At 41.7% G+C, this 19159-nt stretch overlaps 1 protein-coding gene and 1 long non-coding RNA gene across 3 annotated transcripts in view; both read right to left on the reverse strand.

Moving 5' to 3' along the window:
• GALNT12 (polypeptide N-acetylgalactosaminyltransferase 12) overlaps positions 1–15568 on the reverse strand; it is a 47893-nt gene extending 32325 nt beyond the window's left edge. Inside the window, exons 1-3 of one of the 2 annotated variants that reach the window (XM_059856155.1) lie at positions 15058–15568; positions 1051–1220; positions 139–328 (exon numbers count right to left, since the gene is read on the reverse strand). In XM_059856155.1, coding sequence (XP_059712138.1) covers positions 139–328; positions 1051–1220; positions 15058–15437 — 740 coding nt within the window. In that variant the 5' untranslated portion in view covers positions 15438–15568. The remainder of the gene's footprint in view (positions 1–138; positions 329–1050; positions 1221–15057) is intronic. The other variant, XM_059856146.1, reaches the window with a different exon arrangement.
• On the reverse strand, positions 7145–15022 carry LOC132332157 (uncharacterized). Its single transcript, XR_009487802.1, has 3 exons — positions 13968–15022; positions 12870–12948; positions 7145–7558 (listed from the first exon to the last, which is right to left on the reverse strand). It is a non-coding gene; the product is annotated as an uncharacterized LOC132332157 (long non-coding RNA).
• Positions 15569–19159: the final 3591 nt, after the last annotated feature.

The raw sequence follows: 19159 nt of genomic DNA on the forward strand, positions 1-19159 counted from the left end.
CACTGGCAGTGCCTCAGGGACCAGACTGCATTAACCTTTGGTGAACCATGAGTCATTTTTCCACTGCAGAAGTGGGCCAAACTGTCTCACCCCTTCTTCTCCAATGGGAGAGAAAACCAGCCCAGAGCATAAGCTCACCTTGCCAGCAGTGGCTCCAGCCAGCCCTCATGGCATTCACAGTGGCAGTCCAGAAATGTTAGGATGTCTCCTTTCGCCACAGACGCCCCCAGCAGCCGGGCTCGAACCAGCCCCTCCCTCTTATTTGCGCGGATAAGACGCACCTTGCGCAGGCCAGCCACGTAGTTTTCCAAAGTCTCCTTTAAATGTTCTGTAACAAGACAAAAAAAGAGGGAATAATACACTCTGAAATTATTTGTTTATGTCTTGCTGTAGGAAGCTCTCTCCTCACTAGAATTTTACTTACAGTAGGGCTCTAAAGATCGTGGTACTTTGAACTCAGATGCAGCTATACATGTTTAGAAAGGACACAAAAAAAAGCACAAGACCTGGATTTGGACACAAATCACAGTTACTTTTGAGAAATGGAGTGCTTCACATTTACCTCTGTAATACATCCCCAGATCGATAAGAGCTTCTCAAATGTTACTTAAGACTTTCTGTATAAAAGTTTTACTCTTAACACAGTTCATGTGTGGTGGAAAATGCCAGAATTGCCTTTGTGTCCTGTTGTTCAAACAAGACCAACGAACTAGGTCACTGTCATTATATGAGACACCAGGGGAGCCTTGCTGCAATCGAAACTTGCTCAATTCAGGAAACCTGAAGTGCTCTGATCAGACTGTAGTCTATCTATACACACAAGCACTCATGTTACAGCACAGCAAATGTGCATCCCCATTACAAACTAAATTTGGTACATAAGCCAAATTTTTTCACTAGCACACTACCAAAAAAAAACTATTTTTCAGTGAGAGGCCTTTGTTGTACAGTTTTCTGGTACATGACCTGAACAGCATAATTTTTCTTCTATGAACTGGCTGACCAAAAAGCCCATCAACAATCAATACTATTTAGATTTATTCTTCCTACCTTTGTCACTGTAATCATCTACAAGGATAATTTCTTCCAAAAGTATATCCGGAGATGTCTCAAGGACACTGTGAACAGTTCGCAGAAGCGTTGACCAAGCCTCGTTATAAAAAGCTATCACAACAGAGGTCTTTGGCAGGCTGTAATAATCATATTTCTTCTCTCTGCATCTGTAAAGGGGGGATAACATTTAGCAGAAGTGCAAAAGCATTTATTAATTTTCAGGAAACAATCCTCAAATCCATTTGCATGCTAGTTACTATCTGCAAGCAAGAACACAGAATGGATCTTAAAAGAACTGCATGTGTGTGGACAATTCTATGAGAAACATTAGGAAGTTGCACTGACAGAGGTTCCATTTCCACAGAAGCATTATGAATAAAATTCTGCAAAGTACCAAAATGCCTAAAAAGAAAAATAATAGGAGGTATTCTGGGCTGGTGTAGCTGCAGTAGCTGTCTTTGCACAATTTCAAATAGAAGAACAAGCAATGGCTAAAATGTGCCTCAGAATAAAGGAAAAAAAAAAAGAACTGTAAAACCTAAGTGCAGTAAAAACAGTAACATAAACTAGGAAACTGCTTTGGAAAATAGAACAAGTGCTAGACAGTAAAAATATGACTGTGAAGGAACAGCAACATATAAAGAAAAGAAAAACCCAAACCAAACAAAACTGAAATGTATGTACACTGAAGCAGAATTTGGAGAGACCACACAACTGGCAAAATCTAATAGCGAAATTCACGGAAACGTAAAACAGATATAGAAATGCATGGTTTTGGCTCTATGGAGAGCCAGAAAGTTTGCAAACCTTTGGATTAAGCTCCAGAATGTATTTCCTATAAATATATATATGAACTTCCCTAAATGAACATAAGGATGCCAAGAAAGTTATAGCTGAGCCAAATGTATAAATTCTTAAAAGAATCCCCTGGTTTAGAAGAATTTTAAAATAACGATGGCATCTTCTACAATTTCTCCTCTTTGCTTAGAGCATTTCATATTGGCAGTTTTTATTGCCTGCAGTCAACTAGGCTTGTAAGGGGCAGAAGGACAGACTCCAATTTCTGTAGACTGCTAAATCACAGCAGATATCAAGGCAGGTAGCAGAACAGCAGTGAGTCCTCCAGAACATATGCTATGGGGAGCTGAAAAGGGAAATTAAAACTGATCAGTAGAAAATGCAACAGGGAAATACCTTAGATGAATTTAGGGGCACAAAAATTCCCCAAATCACTAAGAAAATTATACTAGAAGCAAACTGCTTACCTATAGCACATTGAGAATATTTTAACAAACTATTTAAGTCTGCTGTGTCTGCAATTAAAAAAGGCTTATAGGTTTCTTTGGAGGTTAGGCAGTATCTATTAAGATCGGTTGTACAGAAAGAAAAAAAAATCTGAATCTGATTATGCCTAAAATTAAAACTCTTACGAAGGAAACAAAAAGTCTGTAGAGTAATTCTGTAATAAATATGTGAAAATGAGGAAGCAACAGGACAAATGACACTCAGGCAAAGAAGGGACTCAAAGGCTGCTTCTCAAACATGACAGGAGCGCCCTGTGACAACCCCTGTGCATACAGACATGGGTAGGTACACATGGACACACACACTGATGTAGTGAAGTACAAGAATGCCTGTCCCTCCAGGCAGTAACTTGTCCTGAGGGGCTTTCACAGAGGGAACTGTCTCACACCAACACCTGGTGACAGAATTGATTTATTTAGCCAGACCTTCGTGTATTGACACATAAAAAGGAGTGACAAGTGACATTTTAATTACCTTCTTTAATTGTAATGCAGAAAAACCCACTATATGAATCCAATTTTAGAAATACATATTTAATTTAGCCTACCGAAAAACATTTCTGCTCAGTACTGCCAGGAAAAAAAAAATCCATATACATCAGTCACTTGTACCAGGTAATTTCGAGTTCATTTCTTGATGGAAATAGGATCTCTACATATCCATTTTAGAAAGCTGAAGGAAACTATAAATAAATTTGAAAAAACACCAGGAAAGCATTCTTTGAAAAATATGTCAGGAAGATTCATGGAAAATAATGCTGTATTCCATTTAAAGAAAGGAAACCCAACAGGTCTAAAGAAGCTTATAAGTCTAATTATAGATTAAAGACTTCAATGGATTTGCCTGAAATTACATGCTGGAGATGGAAAACACAATTTGGGACAGAGCAAGGCAATCCCCACACTGTTCGTGATTCACTGTGCATTGCTGCCTCCTTCCTTGAGCACACCCCACACTGCAGGAAAAGGTCAGCCTACTACAGGACATACCAGAACGCACGTTTCTTAGGTTTCCAAAGTCAAGAAAGAGGCCACTACTAAAAAATGGGTTTAATTTACCAGCTCCGTGGTGGAAGGCAGCACAGGACTGCAGAGAAGTGACCCACCATGGTAGCAGGGCAGGCTGCTGGCCAGCACTGCCACCCTGACCTGAGAAGTACCCTGATGCCCTTATTAACAAAAAAAAACAAAACAAAACAAAAAAAAAGTCACATTATTTAACTTCTGTGCAGATTTGCATGTTTATCCCAGATATTATTTCCAAGACATATTTCTTGCCTAAATTGCAAGAAGATCTCAACTTTTATCAGTCTCAAATAGTGTTGCTAAAGTGAAGCACACTTTTCCTTATCTTTCTGTAATGAAAGAGTTTCACTAAGCCTAAAAAATTAATCCTGTTCAGGAGATTACAAACCCAAAGCATTTAAACCCTGAAAAAATTATAGCATAAGAAAATCTTTAAAAAGCTAATTAATCCCTGAAATAGAAATGCTTGGCAGTGTTGCTGAATAACAATTAAGTGGCATGCATATGGACACTAAATACTACCACTTCACAAGATATAAAAATTTTAAAAAATCCACTACGAGTACAAAACCTGATTTAAAGCCTAGTAGTCATAACTCATCTTTTCCATTTCTCAGCTCCTGTTTACCACAGCAGTGCCTCAGCAGCCCATCTTCTGTATTCACACTTGCAAACTTCAAGATGTACTTTTATTATCCATGTGTCAGCCAAGTATCCCAGCTCCTACTTTCCAAGTGAATCATTTCACTCCTACTTTTGGATTATTCAGAAAAACAAATGCATATCAATTACAGTATGCTGTTAAAATGACGGCAACTGGTGACAGCAGTCCCAAAATATGTTTTTGCAGACAGTGGGAACGTATAGTTGTGCATACTGTACTGCAACCTGCTTTCAGCTTCTGAGTAGGGCACTCTTTGGAGCCACCCTCAAACCCATAACACTGTCCTTTCCAATAGGGAGGATCATGTTAAGACAGTATTAATTGCATCTCACATTATTCATCCTAAAAACTACCTTTGAGCTGATCATCTGGGTTCTGCAGGTCTATAAAAACAGATCCAGAAGGCAACTCGCCTCACCCTCCTTAAGCCATTGATCCAGCACAGCCCAAGAGACCTCAGTGGGTCCTTCTTGTCTGTAGAGATTATAGAGCAGTTCCTTAACTTTTCTATGAATAAAGTTAAATGTGGTCCCTACCACTGGCTGTGATACATCTATAAAAACAGATCCAGAAGGCAACTCGCCTCACCCTCCTTAAGCCATTGATCCAGCACAGCCCAAGAGACCTCAGTGGGTCCTACTTGTCTGTAGAGATTATAGAGCAGTTCCTTAACTTTTCTATGAATAAAGTTAAATGTGGTCCCTACCACTGGCTGTGATACATCACTTTGAACCTAGGCATCATAACGGCCAAACGGTTGGTAAAAACATAACACAGACATAAGGAAAGTAGTTGCCTGTAAGTGTGACATTTCCAAAGATGGAAAATAAATGCAGATGCATTTGAAGTCCAACATTCCTTCACAATTCTCCTTATCTTATTCAATCACAGGAACTTTACTGTTTTGTAATAATTTTCTAATTCATATTTTAAAATAAACAATTACCTAAATTAAAAATGGCATGTTGTGCATGTTGAGTGGGTTCATTTTCTTCAGAGAAGTAAACATATCTCTAGTCAGCCTGGTTTTGGTAACAGTTATCAGATACCAGGATCAGTCACTGAGGAAAAACCTGTTGCCAACACATCCAAGATGCTATTCTAGAGGTAACAAAATAAATGCATATAGTTTTGAACAGGACTCAGATTTCAATGACAAACACTGGTATATAATGAATAAGAGCCACAACAGGTATGGCAATGCAAAGGAGTGACACCTGCTCAGTCTCTGCTCTCTGCAGATTCACTAGAAAATGCACAAGCAGAAGCCTCCTGTAGGAATGTGCCCCCTGTTGATGGAGCGACAAAACTATCCTTTGTCTCCTTAAAAAGGAAAAAAGCCCAGAAGTTTCTTTCCTCAATTAGCAAAAAGACACATCATAGGACCTGGGGGACTTCACCTCAAACTTAAGGATAGCCAATTGGACAGAAGCCAAAAGTCCCACCTGAGCAATTTACTAGAAAAAGAAGAGAACAAAGGAACTAATCGCTTTTGTGAGGTGTTTTACCAGGGGCAAGAACTTCTTGCACCTGGCTCAGTTTTTCTCTCTAAAGAGTTTTGTTATTTTCCCTTTTATTAATTTTTTTTGTTTCCAACACTACCACAGAAGCCATCCTGCTGATTTTATGCCTTCTAAGGTAGCTGAGCTATCTTGGGTGTGAAATAGATCTCCAAGAGCTTATGAGACATGGCTCGAAGAGACCAATATTTCAGCCTTGTGCACAGTAGAGTGACAGACACAACATGGCCAGGACTGCCCCAGCCATCTTCCAAGGAACAGACGGGGACACTACAATGCTCCAGCATCATCCTGCTTCTGCATCATCCTTCATTTCCCTGAGGCACTTTCTGCCACACTGGGTGGGTGTTCCAGGGACCCTCCTGCTTGATCACTGTGGCATAAGACAGGCAAAAACAAAATAAAAGCTTTGTCTTCTGGCATTTCTTATCAATTTACACTAAGACAACATCTATATTTTAGAATTGTGTTCATCCATAAACCTTTAAATCTCTCTATGGGAAGAGAGAGAAAATAATGCTGGTATGTACCTGAACACAAAACCATGTTCAGTATGTACCGCCCTTTCTCTATGTTTCACTACAGCTTCTACTCAAACATCTACGTCCACAAAATGCAAACTGAAGCAAAGCACGTGAAAGTGCATTCTCACACATCCAAATTCCTGTGGATTTTTGGTTTTGCCTTTTTTACACTGCATTTTTAAATCACAGTCTAACCGAGAGTAAACAGCTGACAAGTTTAATAAATTAACCTTGAAATCTACTACACTACACAGTCTTCTGTTAGCAAGTTTTACAATAGGTTATTTATTAGAAACTAAGGAGACATCACTCAGGAAATGTCTAAACAAAATTAAATGTGTTGTTTTCAAGAACATTTGTGTCAATTAATGTAATCACTCAATTTATTTCTTTGTAAAGAGCTGTTTCTCTAAGAGATGTGTATCTATACACAAGGAGAGAGCATGAATGTGTGCACACTGGGCACACTGCCATTAGTTAATTAGGAGTGGTTCCTGACATGCTCTTACTTGAGACTTTCACCACAACTGTGACAATGATACAGAAAGGGAAAACAGCCTTTCAGTCTCTAAATTTGATCTTTTATATGCACAGTTACTTATATTTTAACAAAAAAATATGAAGTATTCTCTGAGTTTTCAAAGATTTGTCAAGAACACAAACTCCTCATCAATTATTTAATGCTTTCAGAAGGTGTACTGCGTGAGTTTCGAAGTTTCAATCTGAATGCCCTAGGCAAGTTCAGGATTGTGCAGTTCTCTCAAGAAATGCAAAACAGCACGTGTCACTGCTGAAGCTGATTTAACTTGATTTATGCGACTACAGTATGTGACATATACACCCCATCCCAGTGTCACCTGGAAAACACTGCCAAGGTTCTACTTTCAGGCTGGCTTTCACATGGTGGGCTAGGAACCAGGTTGGCTGGGCTTGTTGCGATGGGCCATAAACGTACTGACCCACCACAGAGCCTCCTTTCCTCTTCCTAATTTGAACACCTAAAACACCACCAACAACCAGCTCTTTCAGTAAGAGGTGTGCTCAAAAGTGGTATTTTGTAGGCTATAAGCAAATGAGGCTGATGGGGATGAATGGCAGCATCCATGGGCATCTCAATCTAGCTTCACCATCTTCATTCCCACGCCACAAACTGCAGAGGCAGCAATGTGGGCATTGGAATCTGGCAAGTACCTTCATCCAGGAGAAAGCGCCTCCTTCTCTCACTTTCCCAAAGCCATGGCACAGGACACAGCAGTACTGGGATCTTCTATCCTCTTTTCTACTTTTGCCCAAGCCGCAGCTTAGGGTTCTGCACATCCATCCACAAGCACACCAAGCCCTGCAGCACGACAGAGGTGGCAGCACTGGTTTCTAAGCCACCCCACAGTTACCAAGGCCATGTCCCTTACTCCAGGCTGAATGTATTGTTGAACATCCACTCCTCATCCCTCTGTGTGGGAGAGTAACCTACGGATAAAAAGCAGCACATGAGCCAAAAGCAACACCACCCAAAGCCTGGGATACAAAAGTGCAACATCTCCAGTGGAATTAAAGGATATGATAAACATTATTCTTATCTCCTCCAAACACTACCCAACTTTTCATGCTAAATTTATTTTCTCACATAAGATTACCTTGATCCAACTGCCAGTTCAGGGATTTTCCTCTTTTTTTTTTTTTTTTTTAATTAAAAAAAAATTAAAAGGTTTATCTGGGCATGTAGAGGCTCTACCTGGTTTTAACACACCTACACAAGCCACATGTTCAACTATTGCAGAAAAAGGCATTGAGAGTTTACAGAAGGTGTGTCTTGGTGTGAGTAGCAAAGCACATAGCAGCAAGGTGCTGATACTTGCCAGAATGGCCAGATTATTTGGGGCAAGGCTGGAACACTTAAGCAGGTGAGTTCAGGATGCTGGCCTACTCTTCCCTACTGCTGGTCCCAGCCCAGCAGGCTGGCTAAAAGCTCCCTAAATTATATCTGCTGAAACAAACCATGTTAGAGAAAGCACCCCTGTACAGTCCTCAACACTGTGATATGATCAAGTCTCTGGAAACAGAGGCTGGTTTGATTGTGAAACAGTTTTTCAGTTTTTAATGTTCTACAGAATGATTCTCCCAATGACAAGAAGGTACTGGCAAGACTGACTGCCAAAAGCTGTCTTAAGATTTCAGATAATAATGGGCTGTACTGCCTTGTACACAAACATTGTGAGAAGCAAGAAAGAAAGACACAAAGTCTGAAACAGAAGAAAACAAATTTGTTAAGAAGTTGGGGGTTGGGAAGTAGGTGGCACAGAAAGCAAATCTCTTTAAGACAGATTAAAAATACATTAAGAAATAAATGTCTAGAAAGAACAAGTAAGAGAATTTACAAGGACTGTATCCTAAAATCCACAAATTTAGGAAATCCATAGAGCCTCCTAATTCCAAATTGTTAGAGATATACTACAGAATTTCCTAACTGACCCAGATTCTGGATGTGCAGATGAGAAGGAAATTCTGCAGGTGACAGTGGGAAAACCCACTCGTTTTTTATTTTATTTTTCTGAGCTGAAACAGTTGTTGCATTTTGCTCAAATGTTTTCACTTTTTTTCCAAGATAGTGAGATACACTTAACCTTTCCACAGAGACATACTATTTCCTACACCTACATTCAAAAACTTACTTTTGTGAGTGTGAGTAATTTGATTCAGGACAAGAAAAAATATTTTGCAAAGCCATAACTGAAAGAAGCTATTGTATTCATCACTACAAATAAGCTGTGGATGCATCTGATCCTTATAGACAATTGTTTAAATAAAAGCAGTTTTTGAATAAAAAAAAAATCAATTTTTGCTTACTACCAATCACAGATCTGGAAACCTTTTCAATTTAAAAATTTAATCAGCTGAAACCAAGCAATAACCTAGATGTCAAAGGAAGTCTACCAGAAGCCGGAAAGAGAAACGGTGACAAATAATCATGTGAGCTCTTCTGGAAAATATTTGCTGGAGGTTGTTAAAAGCATAATGACAATGAAAAGTGACACATTTTTACAGATGACAGGAAACAAAAGTAGCAAAATATCCTAAATATCAAAGCAATAGTGGAAGAGTTGCTTCATTTTGTATTCCTATAAAATGCAAGCCTTCCTATCAAAACTAGAAAAACAAAAAACAATCAAACAAAAAACCCAAAACAAACAAAAAAGATCCCCCAAAAAACCAACTATAGTGAAGAATTATTTTTATCCCACTTACTGTCTGAGGAAAGACTGAAATGTCCTAGAGAAACATAGCTTTGAAGGTCTAAAGCCTGTTTATATATGAAAGAAATCCTGCCAATTAACACTAAAGTAATGACTAAAAGGTATTATAATTATTATAGTTACTAGTAACCAATTACATATTTCCAAAAAGCTCAGAAATCGAACCAAAAAATCCTAACACCAAACAAGTGACCATAGTGTTCCCAAACTATACCAAACACACTCTTAAGTGTTTAATGGAAAGCCTTAGCTTGCAAGAAGGAGTGTGCTGTGTCTCCTGATCAGACACAAAGCATGGGAACACCCGTGCCAAAGCCAGCTCTGGGCACAAGGTGCACCATCAGCTGATGGTTTAGAGGGAAGCGATGTGCCAGAAAGGTCAAGCTGCTGCATCTCACCTCTTCAAAGGGTTCTCTTTCCTATATGCACTAAAAAATAAATAAATAAATAAATAATAAGAATTTTAAAAAGTCACTGCAGTTGTTTCGCCTTTAGGTGAGAGATGAAAGAGAAGCTCCTGGGTGAAGTCAGTTGCTCACTGCAGGCTGAGGAGGGAAACACTCAGCTGTTGTGCCTTTTCCCAGAACAGGGTCAGGTTAAAACTCCTGGCAGGAGTAGCTGTGATTTTTGGAGAAAAAAAGGAATCACAACCTAGTATCAAAGCTTATTCTTGGAACTTGCTAGTAAGATACTATCAGAGATCCTGGTATAATTTAGAATTTACAGCCCAGAAAACAAAACTAACCACAGAAGAAAGAGAGACTCTGAGAGAATCAAATTCAAATATGGGAACAAACAGGAAAAACAGTATTGAAAGACATTGAAAGACAAAACAATCTTAGCACAAGATTGTTATGCTAAAGTCAAAGATAATGTTCCCCCCAAATAAATAAAGTTATAGGCATAAATGATGGTGTCAGAGGAATTTGAGCATTTGTGTATAGCTAGCTATCTATAAAAAGACACTTAAAGATATATGCACACACACTTAAACAAATACATAAAATCACACATATAAATATATATATATATATATATATATATACATAAAGAATCTCTGCAGAACACAAAAGATTACCTAGAATTAAAAAGCAAACCTCTAAAACTTTTTTTTTAATAGCTGCAAAATACTATTCAGACCACATTCAATATTTTGGGGGCTTTTTGTGGCTACTTAGGAAAGACAGGAAACAATTAAAAATCCATTTCCTTGTGATCACAAGTAAAATGAGCCCCAAGGGCTGAATCAGGCTTCTACCATGAAAGAGAAAACATGAAATGCTGAGTCAGCACAAAAGTGCCCAGTCCTGACTTGCTCCTTTTGTACCAAGAGTCAGCTGAAAGGCAACTTGTGTGCTTTTACAGAGCCTATCCCCAAAATAAGTGAATAACCCATCCCTACTGTAATACAGAAAGAAAAAGTAGAATGCCTAAAATCTGAAACAATGCTTGAAAATAGCCCTTAATCTAAAAGAACCCAGGTAGAAAAACTGGAAATGTAATTCTTACACATTGTAATAAGCTGTAAAAGGCTATGAGAACGTATCAGTTTTCTGCCTAGCCCTACAGTCCCGTAAAACAAGCACACAAGGAGAAGCCCCATGGGACACAATGCTGACGTGTTGTTGCAGAGGGAGGAGGGCAGAGCAGCAGCAGCAGCCAAACTCCATGGCCCCAAGCTCATCACACCCTCTTACAGGGCATCAGCCCCAACAGGCCCCTCAGTAAGTCAAAGTCTGACAGAAGACACTTACTGGTTTTAAACCTCCTATAATTGTTGCTCCCTTTAAGAGTACAAACTCAAGACAGAAAGGGTAGGTGTTGGAAAGACAAGCTGAGCCATCCAGACAACCTTATGATCGGGGACAAAAATAAAAATAAAATCACTGTGGCAGTGATGTTGCATTTAAAGAGGTGTTCAAATGTTGTTGAATCTCCATCCTTGAAGGCTTCAGAGTTGGACTAGATACCAAAGTTAAAGTTTCCAAAAGATAAAGTTTACCAAAGGTAAAGTTTCCTTCCAACCTCCATCCTTCTCTAACCTTACTGCTTATTTCACTTCTGGCCTTGTACAAACTATCATCATTAAGTAACTTACATTCTTAGCCCTAAGATTCTCCCAAACAGACATATTTATAGATTATTAATACATAATGTTTATTTGTTTATATGTATACTTTCAGTAAAATTAAACAATTCCTGTGTGATGAAACACATTATCAGTTGCTGACATCAAGCTCAGACAGTTAAAGGAAGCAGAAATTGTCTAAAGGAAACAATTGTTGTCAAGTTCTTCAGGTCTGTGGGTCAATAGAAACAGAATCATTTATCACAAAAAGAAAGTTACAGTGGTGAGAACAAGAAGGAATAACAACTTTCTGAATATTTTCACTGTCAGGAATATATTACTGGGAGAAAGATCTATGTTGGAAACTTCCTGGATCCATAGTCAAATATCATCAATCAATACATTATTTGTGAGAGTAATCTCAGCCAAACTATTCTTCTCTTCCTGTACAGTATTACCAGACATAGAGACCAGCAAATATCTGCCACACTTCTGTTCCAAGGCAGGTCCAGGACGTACAACATGCAGCAGTAGGAAAAGATTTTTGGCACGAGTTTCTGACACAGCAACACCTTTTGCAATCATTTTGCATATCACATTTAATAGCTCACTGGTTCAGATACTCTCTATCTTCTTAGCAAAGCTCTAGTTTTCATTGGATTCGACAATTCACACACAGAGAGTGGGTTCATTGATCAGTGTGGGAGGACATTAACATCAAAAGGAGTGTTGGGGCATCCAGGTGGTGGTAATATTGTCTCTGTTTCCCTTTTATTCTCCCATTTTTTTGGTATCTAAAATTTCCAGATTGCCTCCACACACACAAGAATATGCTGAAACAGACCTAAAGCCCATAGCCTGGAACAGAGTCTCCAAACATAGTGTCTGTCAATACCTCCTGAATATTTGATTTAAATTTTCTAGTGGATGGACTATGCTTTACAGGAAATGGATTTTTGGAACAGGGAGGTGGCAGAATTTGTTTTATCCATTTCCATGCATCAACCATGTATTGCAGGAATCCTGCAGGAGATACACTTCCAGAAGGCCACCTGTCTTTCAGACTGAAGACCTGTAAATTAGTCTCTTCTTTATGAAAGCCATGCTGTAAGTTGAACTGCATTGAGTCCAACACAGATTTCTGTGGGACTTTTTCTTTGCTCCTTAAAACAAACAAAAGTCAAAACTAACCAAAAAAAAAACCTGAAAAAAACCCCCATCAAAAAAAAACCAAACCTGATTTGCAGCTTCTACTCAGTTATTTATAAATGCACAGAATTTCCACATTATTTCACAGTCGTTTAAGGAACTCATCAAGTAACAACACACTTCTTTATCCATATAATTACAGCCTTCAAAGAACTCACATAGATTTGTAAGACACGTCATCCTTGACAAAAGCCTTGTTGACTTTCTCAATAGATCACACCCTCCATCTGTAACTAATTCTTTCCCTTACCACAGTTTGTAGATAACATGCCTGGAAAAGATCCAAGGATTGCCAGCACACAGTTCTCTGGTTCTCTTCTGGGACTCCACTAAAAAAAATTGGTGCATTTGTCACCTTCTGGTCTTCTGGTACCAAAGCTGTCTCACTGATCACATCTAAAATTCAGCCTTTGCATTATTTTGGTAGACCACTGAAGTCCAGTTGCCATCTACCATTACTACTTATTTCCCATCATTGTAGCCTCACCCATCAACAAAATGTTCATTAAAGGTCATAAATAGTCAAGCATTACCCACCTTAGAATAAAATTTAAAAAAAAAAAATTCCCCTAGACTTGAGATTTTGAACTGTATAATCTTGGAACTAAATGCAACGCATTTTCTATGGCTTTGGGCTGGGCTTGGTGATAAATTCTTCAAGTGTTTTTTTAATTATTATTATTATGGGGGTTTTTTACTTCAATCTCTTACATGGTCTTCCTTCTTGAGAGAAGGAATTAACACTTCATTGCAAAATTGCCTTTGGGAAAGTTTTTTACATTTGCTGTGTGAGTTGGAGAGATGCTCTGTGACATTTTTGCCATAATTTAGATTTAACTATGCACAAAGGCATGAAGCACCTGCCAACAGTACAATACAGCCCCAGCTTCAGAAGGCAATTATTTTTGAGATAATGTCACTGATGCTTCTGTGATTCTTTTGGTTTGGATATATTTTGTCATTTCAGCATCCATATATTCAAATCAAAAAGGGACGGCTGTTGTAGCAAAATCTATTTAAATTATTTTCATTTCTAGAATAGTCACCCACATCCATCTATAATGTCTCCTAGTCAACAACTGTGACCTTCCATTTCTTCTAACTTCCTGTCATAGAGAAATGGCAGAAGTCCAAAATAACTCATTGAAATGATTTAATTTTTCCCATGGAAATGAAATTTAAATGGTCCTTTTTGACCTATGGTCTACAGACTGCTGATAAGAGGGGAAAAATAACTAAGTAAAACAAGCCTAGTGTCAGGCTTGAACTTATGATGAAAAGGCCTTGCATTTGCACTGCAACTTTTTGAAAGTGATCATAAAATTCATGCTTTAGATTCAGGACTTACAATTAGAGTTGGTGAAACATTGGGCAGGACACACGGGCGTGAAGTGAATGTACAGGAGAGCCAGAGCCCTGCTTTTTCCACAGCTTTTTCCTACCATATTGTACAAACCTGTTGCAACAAAACAAACCAGCTGAAGCCAAGCGGAAGTGAAACAGAAGTGAGGAGTCAGTAGCAGCCGTGGCTCCATCCCAAACCCTGTGATGGCTGGCATATCCCCTTAACTGGCTGGGCCTTCCTCTCACCAGCCGGCAGCTCACTCACAGGAGAGCCCAAGACGGTGCCACCCTGAGTGTTTGCACAAGGGCACAACAGTCAGACCTGTTGTGCCACGCTGGCTTCACAGCTGCACTGAGCCATTGCCGGTAAACCTGAGCCACCTCATCGAACATTATCTAACCCTTTGTTTACAATTGCCTGTGCCATTATCTGCCGCTGGTGTCATAACTATCCATGTCATTTGGAAATGCACCTTGTCCCAGCAACCATGCATCCCGGATCAAGCACAGTCCCACTTTAGAATACTGTTACCCACCTTTGTGAGCACCATTCCTAGCTCACTCCTGGAAAAGCTGCTGATAAAACAATCTCCTTTAAACTGTGTGTCTTAAGACAGTTGAATACAATGCACAGCTGAAATCTGGGAAGCGTAACAGTTGTAAAGCTGGGAGTGACTGAAAAAGTATGCTGCTGCCCATGGTGACTGACCCAGGGGACAGCAGCAGGAGAAACGCGGCAGAGCAGCGCAGCTTGAGGACTGAAAACACACTACCAGGGCTACGAAAGGAAACAACCTGTACACACACCACCAACACGCGACTTCGTACCGCCTCGTGTGGGCGCCGCAGCCTGGCAAAGTCACAAATCGACTTAACTCTGAGAGCGAACGCTGTGATCCAAGAGCGTTTGTGATGGGAAAGTTTCCAAAAGCCTCCACGCTCGCGAGCGACGGGTACTTGAGAGAGACACGACTACCCCGCGCTGACCGCTGCCAGCAGACACTCCAGTTTGCCGGAGCGGCTCTCTGAGCCACAGCAGCAGCGGCAGGCACGGCTCCTCTGCCCCGGCCCCACCTGCCCTCGGCGGTACTCACAGCGGATGCCAGCGCTCGGGCAGACGGCGGTGCAGCGAGATGCGGTCGCTCAGGTAGATGTTGATCTGGTGCCGGCGGATGCTCTCCTCCTGGCGCCGCTTCTCGGCCGGGCTCAGCTCCAACCTCACCGCCCGGCCCAACTCCCCCAGCGCCCCCGGGTCCAGGGCCGGCTTGGCGTACACCGGCCGCCGCAGCAGCTCGGAGTCGGGGGACGGCGACTGCGGCGGGGCGCGGCGGGCGGCGTGGAGGGGCGGCGGGCCGTGCCGCCACACGAGGAAGCCGAGGGCGGCCAGCAGCCCCAGGGAGAGCAGCGCGCCCTCGCCCCGGCAGCCCCGGCCCCGCTTGCCCCAGCACATCCCGCGGCCGAGGCGGCCGGCCATGCCGAGCGGGCGGCGGCTGCCGTCTCACGGACACGGACCCACCTCCGCCCCGGGCAGACTCGGCGAAGTTCTCACGGACCTGCCCACGCCGCGATACCAGCCCGCCGGCAGCGCTGCCCCGCCAGGAAGCCCGCACGGCTCCTCCGCCGCCGGCTCCTCCCTCCTCCCCGCCCAGCCGCTGGCCAGCCCGGAGGGGCGCGGCGCGGAAGAGCCGGGCTCGGGGGCTGCTGCGGGGCGGGGAGCGGTACCCCGGGCAGGGAACCCGCCTCGCTTGTCCCCCAGGGGTGCTGCGCCCATGCCGCCCGCCAGCCGCCTCCCCGGGAACGATGTCCCTCGGTTTCCTGGTGGTCGGAAGGCTGCTTGGCCCGCTAGGGTTCGTGTGCCCCCCAGGGAAGGCACACGGCTCCAGCCTGCTCCGCGTTCACCCTGGGGACACAATCGGTAGAACCAGGGCTGGTGCTGACCCATCCCGAGGCAAGGAGGGAGTGGAAGCCATCCCGGTTCTGCTGGATTACACAGAGCTGGGATGCGGGGAGGAGAGAGGCATGTTCCTTTTGCTGTCACCCTTCAAGGGAAAGGTGATCTGGTCGCCTTGAAGCTTGAGGGACCTTCATAAGTGCTGGTAACTGCATGGTGGATGTGCCATTTCCCCAGCAAGGGAAAGCTCTGTGGGCACTGAGCTGCCAGGGCCACAGCAAGCTGCTTTGGCCTCTGGAAGTGATTGAGATAGCCCCAAGGCTTGCTGTCTTCAGATAGAAATTTTCAGAGCCGCAGGACAGCAAGGGAGATTATTTCCTACAGAGGGACTAGGAAGACCTTCGGCGTTGAAGGGAACAAATTGATAGGAAACCAGGCTTCATCCATTCTGCTGCCTCTAGAACAGCATGTAATTCAGAAGTAGAGCAGAACATGGGCTAAGAAGCTATAGGCATTAATGACAAGCTTTTTTGCTGAAGAAAGGAATGTTCTTGGTTGAAAAAAGAAGTTAACCAATGTGGCCTCATTGAGAGAAATCCAAAATACTAGCGAAAACCCCAAGTTTATTATACACATAATAGGCAGTCCCTTCTATGACAGAATCATGAAGGAAAAAAACAGCAGTAGTTAGAGCTTTCAGATGCTTCATACTCAAAAACATATCCATACTGATTGTTTTACTTCAGCTCCTAACAATATGAAGCCCCATCTGCCTAAATTTGTCATCTGGAGACGGTGAGATTACATGAGAGATCCTGATTTTGCGTTTGAAATACTTTAACATAAATGTAACATAACTGGATACAGTTTCTCTCTCACATGTAGCAGGGAGCTGGAACTGGTTTTGAGGTGTCATTTGCTCTGCCCATTTTCCAGAGACTGTTCACTGCAACATCCTCTGCTGTTGAAGGCCTGTCAAGGTCAACCCAGCAGAGGAGTTCGGTCATGCCCAGAGGGAGCGCTTGAGCCCAGTACACAGCTCTGGGTGCTGCTCACCAGCACTACTGAGGAGTGAATGAAAATAACACTAAGGAAGGGAAAAAAATTCATCACTATCAGGGACAGAGCATACAGCTATTGATTGCGCTGAGCTAGAGATGACTGCTGGGGATATTTCTCCTCAGAGACACCTTTAGCTCGCAGGCAGTTGCAGTTAGGCACTCGGAATGAGCCCATGCAAAGTAGAAACTCAGTTTACCTCTAGCGGAAAAAGTTCAGGCGATGGTGAAGAGAAAGAGAGCGGGTTCTGCGGGAGGGTTAAATCCAGAGTTTATTCCAGGGTGATACAGTGATTCTGAATCTCGGTAACTACTCCAACAGAACAGGACCACATGGCTTCAACGCCTTTTAAGCTCACCGAGAGGTGGGAGGGCAAGGATAGGTGAGCCACCAACCAGGTGGGAGGGGGAGGGTCTCAGGGGACAATGACACCTGGACAGGCCAATGACTCCAGGTCTGAAAAGCATCTTTTGAACTTCTGTCAATCACACGATGCCCTTGCTGGAATGTGGAACTTGACAGACAGCAATTAGGAAGAGGGCAGGGGGAAGGCAAGGAGGAAGTAGTCACAGCTGAGGGACAGGATTTAGCTTCACACCACAACATACAGCTATGAGCTCTTTCTGATTTTACATGATAATAAATATTGTATGTGACAACAAACACAGACTCAGCTACTGTTGAGGCCATGCTCTAGACAGAAGGGTGCTGAAAACCAGTGACTGATTCTGATTCTGGCAAGCTAGTATAAATCAAGGAATTTAGGTGGATTTGTGATGAGTGTGTGTATAGACAGATTATTTCTTATTCAGCTATACAGCTAAATATCACAGGAAATTATATAGGCATATTTCAGAATAAAGTTCCTAGTTCTAGGAAAAGCCAATGCTTACTATATTCTAAAGAAATATTCTAAAGAAAAAAAATCAGAAGAATATGATAGGAAACATGATGTAGGAATACTTTGGACATAGAAAATTTGCTTAAGGAGAGGAGGAATCATCCAAGTTATAAAAAATACCCAATGGAGATAGCATTGGACCTATGGGCTCAGTGTTCACCATTGTTTAACTGTGCATAAAATTGCACTGCCCTGCAACACCCCCCAGTTCTAATCTTGGCTGCTCTTTCTCCCCTTTATTAGCACAAATATTTTTTAAATATTGTTATTCAGACTATTGTACAACCAGTGCCAAGGATTTTTTTTTTAATAAAAGTGTTTGGATTGAAAGTCTCTTTATTTGAGTCAGCTGCACAGCGCATGCAAAACACGAAATGAGCCACACCCTCCTTCCCCAGTGCCAAAGGGTCCTCGGTGCTTCAGCAGGAACCCTGTCTTACAGGGTAGGCTTTGGGTCAAGAGGGAAGCTGGGTGTATAGTGCACAGGCAGAGAAATCGAGGAGTTGAGATGAGAGGAAGACCCTAAAAATAAAACAGAATAAAAACATAGACTTGATGACTGAGATAGAAACTGTTGCCTATTTCAGGGATTTTCTATGAGGCTGATGAATAGAGTGAAATTCTCCTAGTGACAGGTCAATAAGATGAGGCAGCATTCAGTGGATTACCTGGGCAAGACCTCAGCTGCACCAGTTTGCAGATCTCTGTAGAACATGTATGTGCACATGTGTATAAGTACCCATAGATAAATTACACACACAAAATGCTTGCTCAAAAGGTCACACACAAGCCAGGACAGACAGAACATGCATCAATCAATGATCAAAGGCATCAATCATTACATTTGCTTGCTGTAGGTATGTGTTATTTGCATATAATGTTTCTCTTAAGCTGAATAGCAAGTATGAACTGCAGGCAGTGGAAGAGATAAGGAACATAAAGGAAACCTAGGCCAGGAAGCTTAGCTGTCAGAAAGTATTGGAACAAAACTGCAGTTCTGCTCACAAAGTATGGTATGATGTACACATTAATGAAGATATATTATGTTGGAAACCTGACTGATTTTTCACAGAGTTTGATGCAGACACAATGAATTAAAATACTGAGCTGCAAATACTTTTTGAAAGTTTGTCAAAATTATGGCATATTCTGAAACAAATAAACGAAGTAAATTCCTCATAAAGGTATAGCAGCTGGTCATAGTAGACAAAGAGAAGACCATGATTAAAATTTTGAACCAAGAAGTCAAGCAGATATGTTGTGAAATTAATGTATGTCACCCTACACTGTAGCTACTTACTACCATTTGGTTTTTAGTAATTTTTTCAAGGTTGTTTCTGTTTCT

This window comes from Haemorhous mexicanus, chromosome 1 (genome assembly GCF_027477595.1).
Source record: "Haemorhous mexicanus isolate bHaeMex1 chromosome 1, bHaeMex1.pri, whole genome shotgun sequence".
NCBI classification, from domain to species: Eukaryota; Metazoa; Chordata; class Aves; order Passeriformes; family Fringillidae; genus Haemorhous; species Haemorhous mexicanus.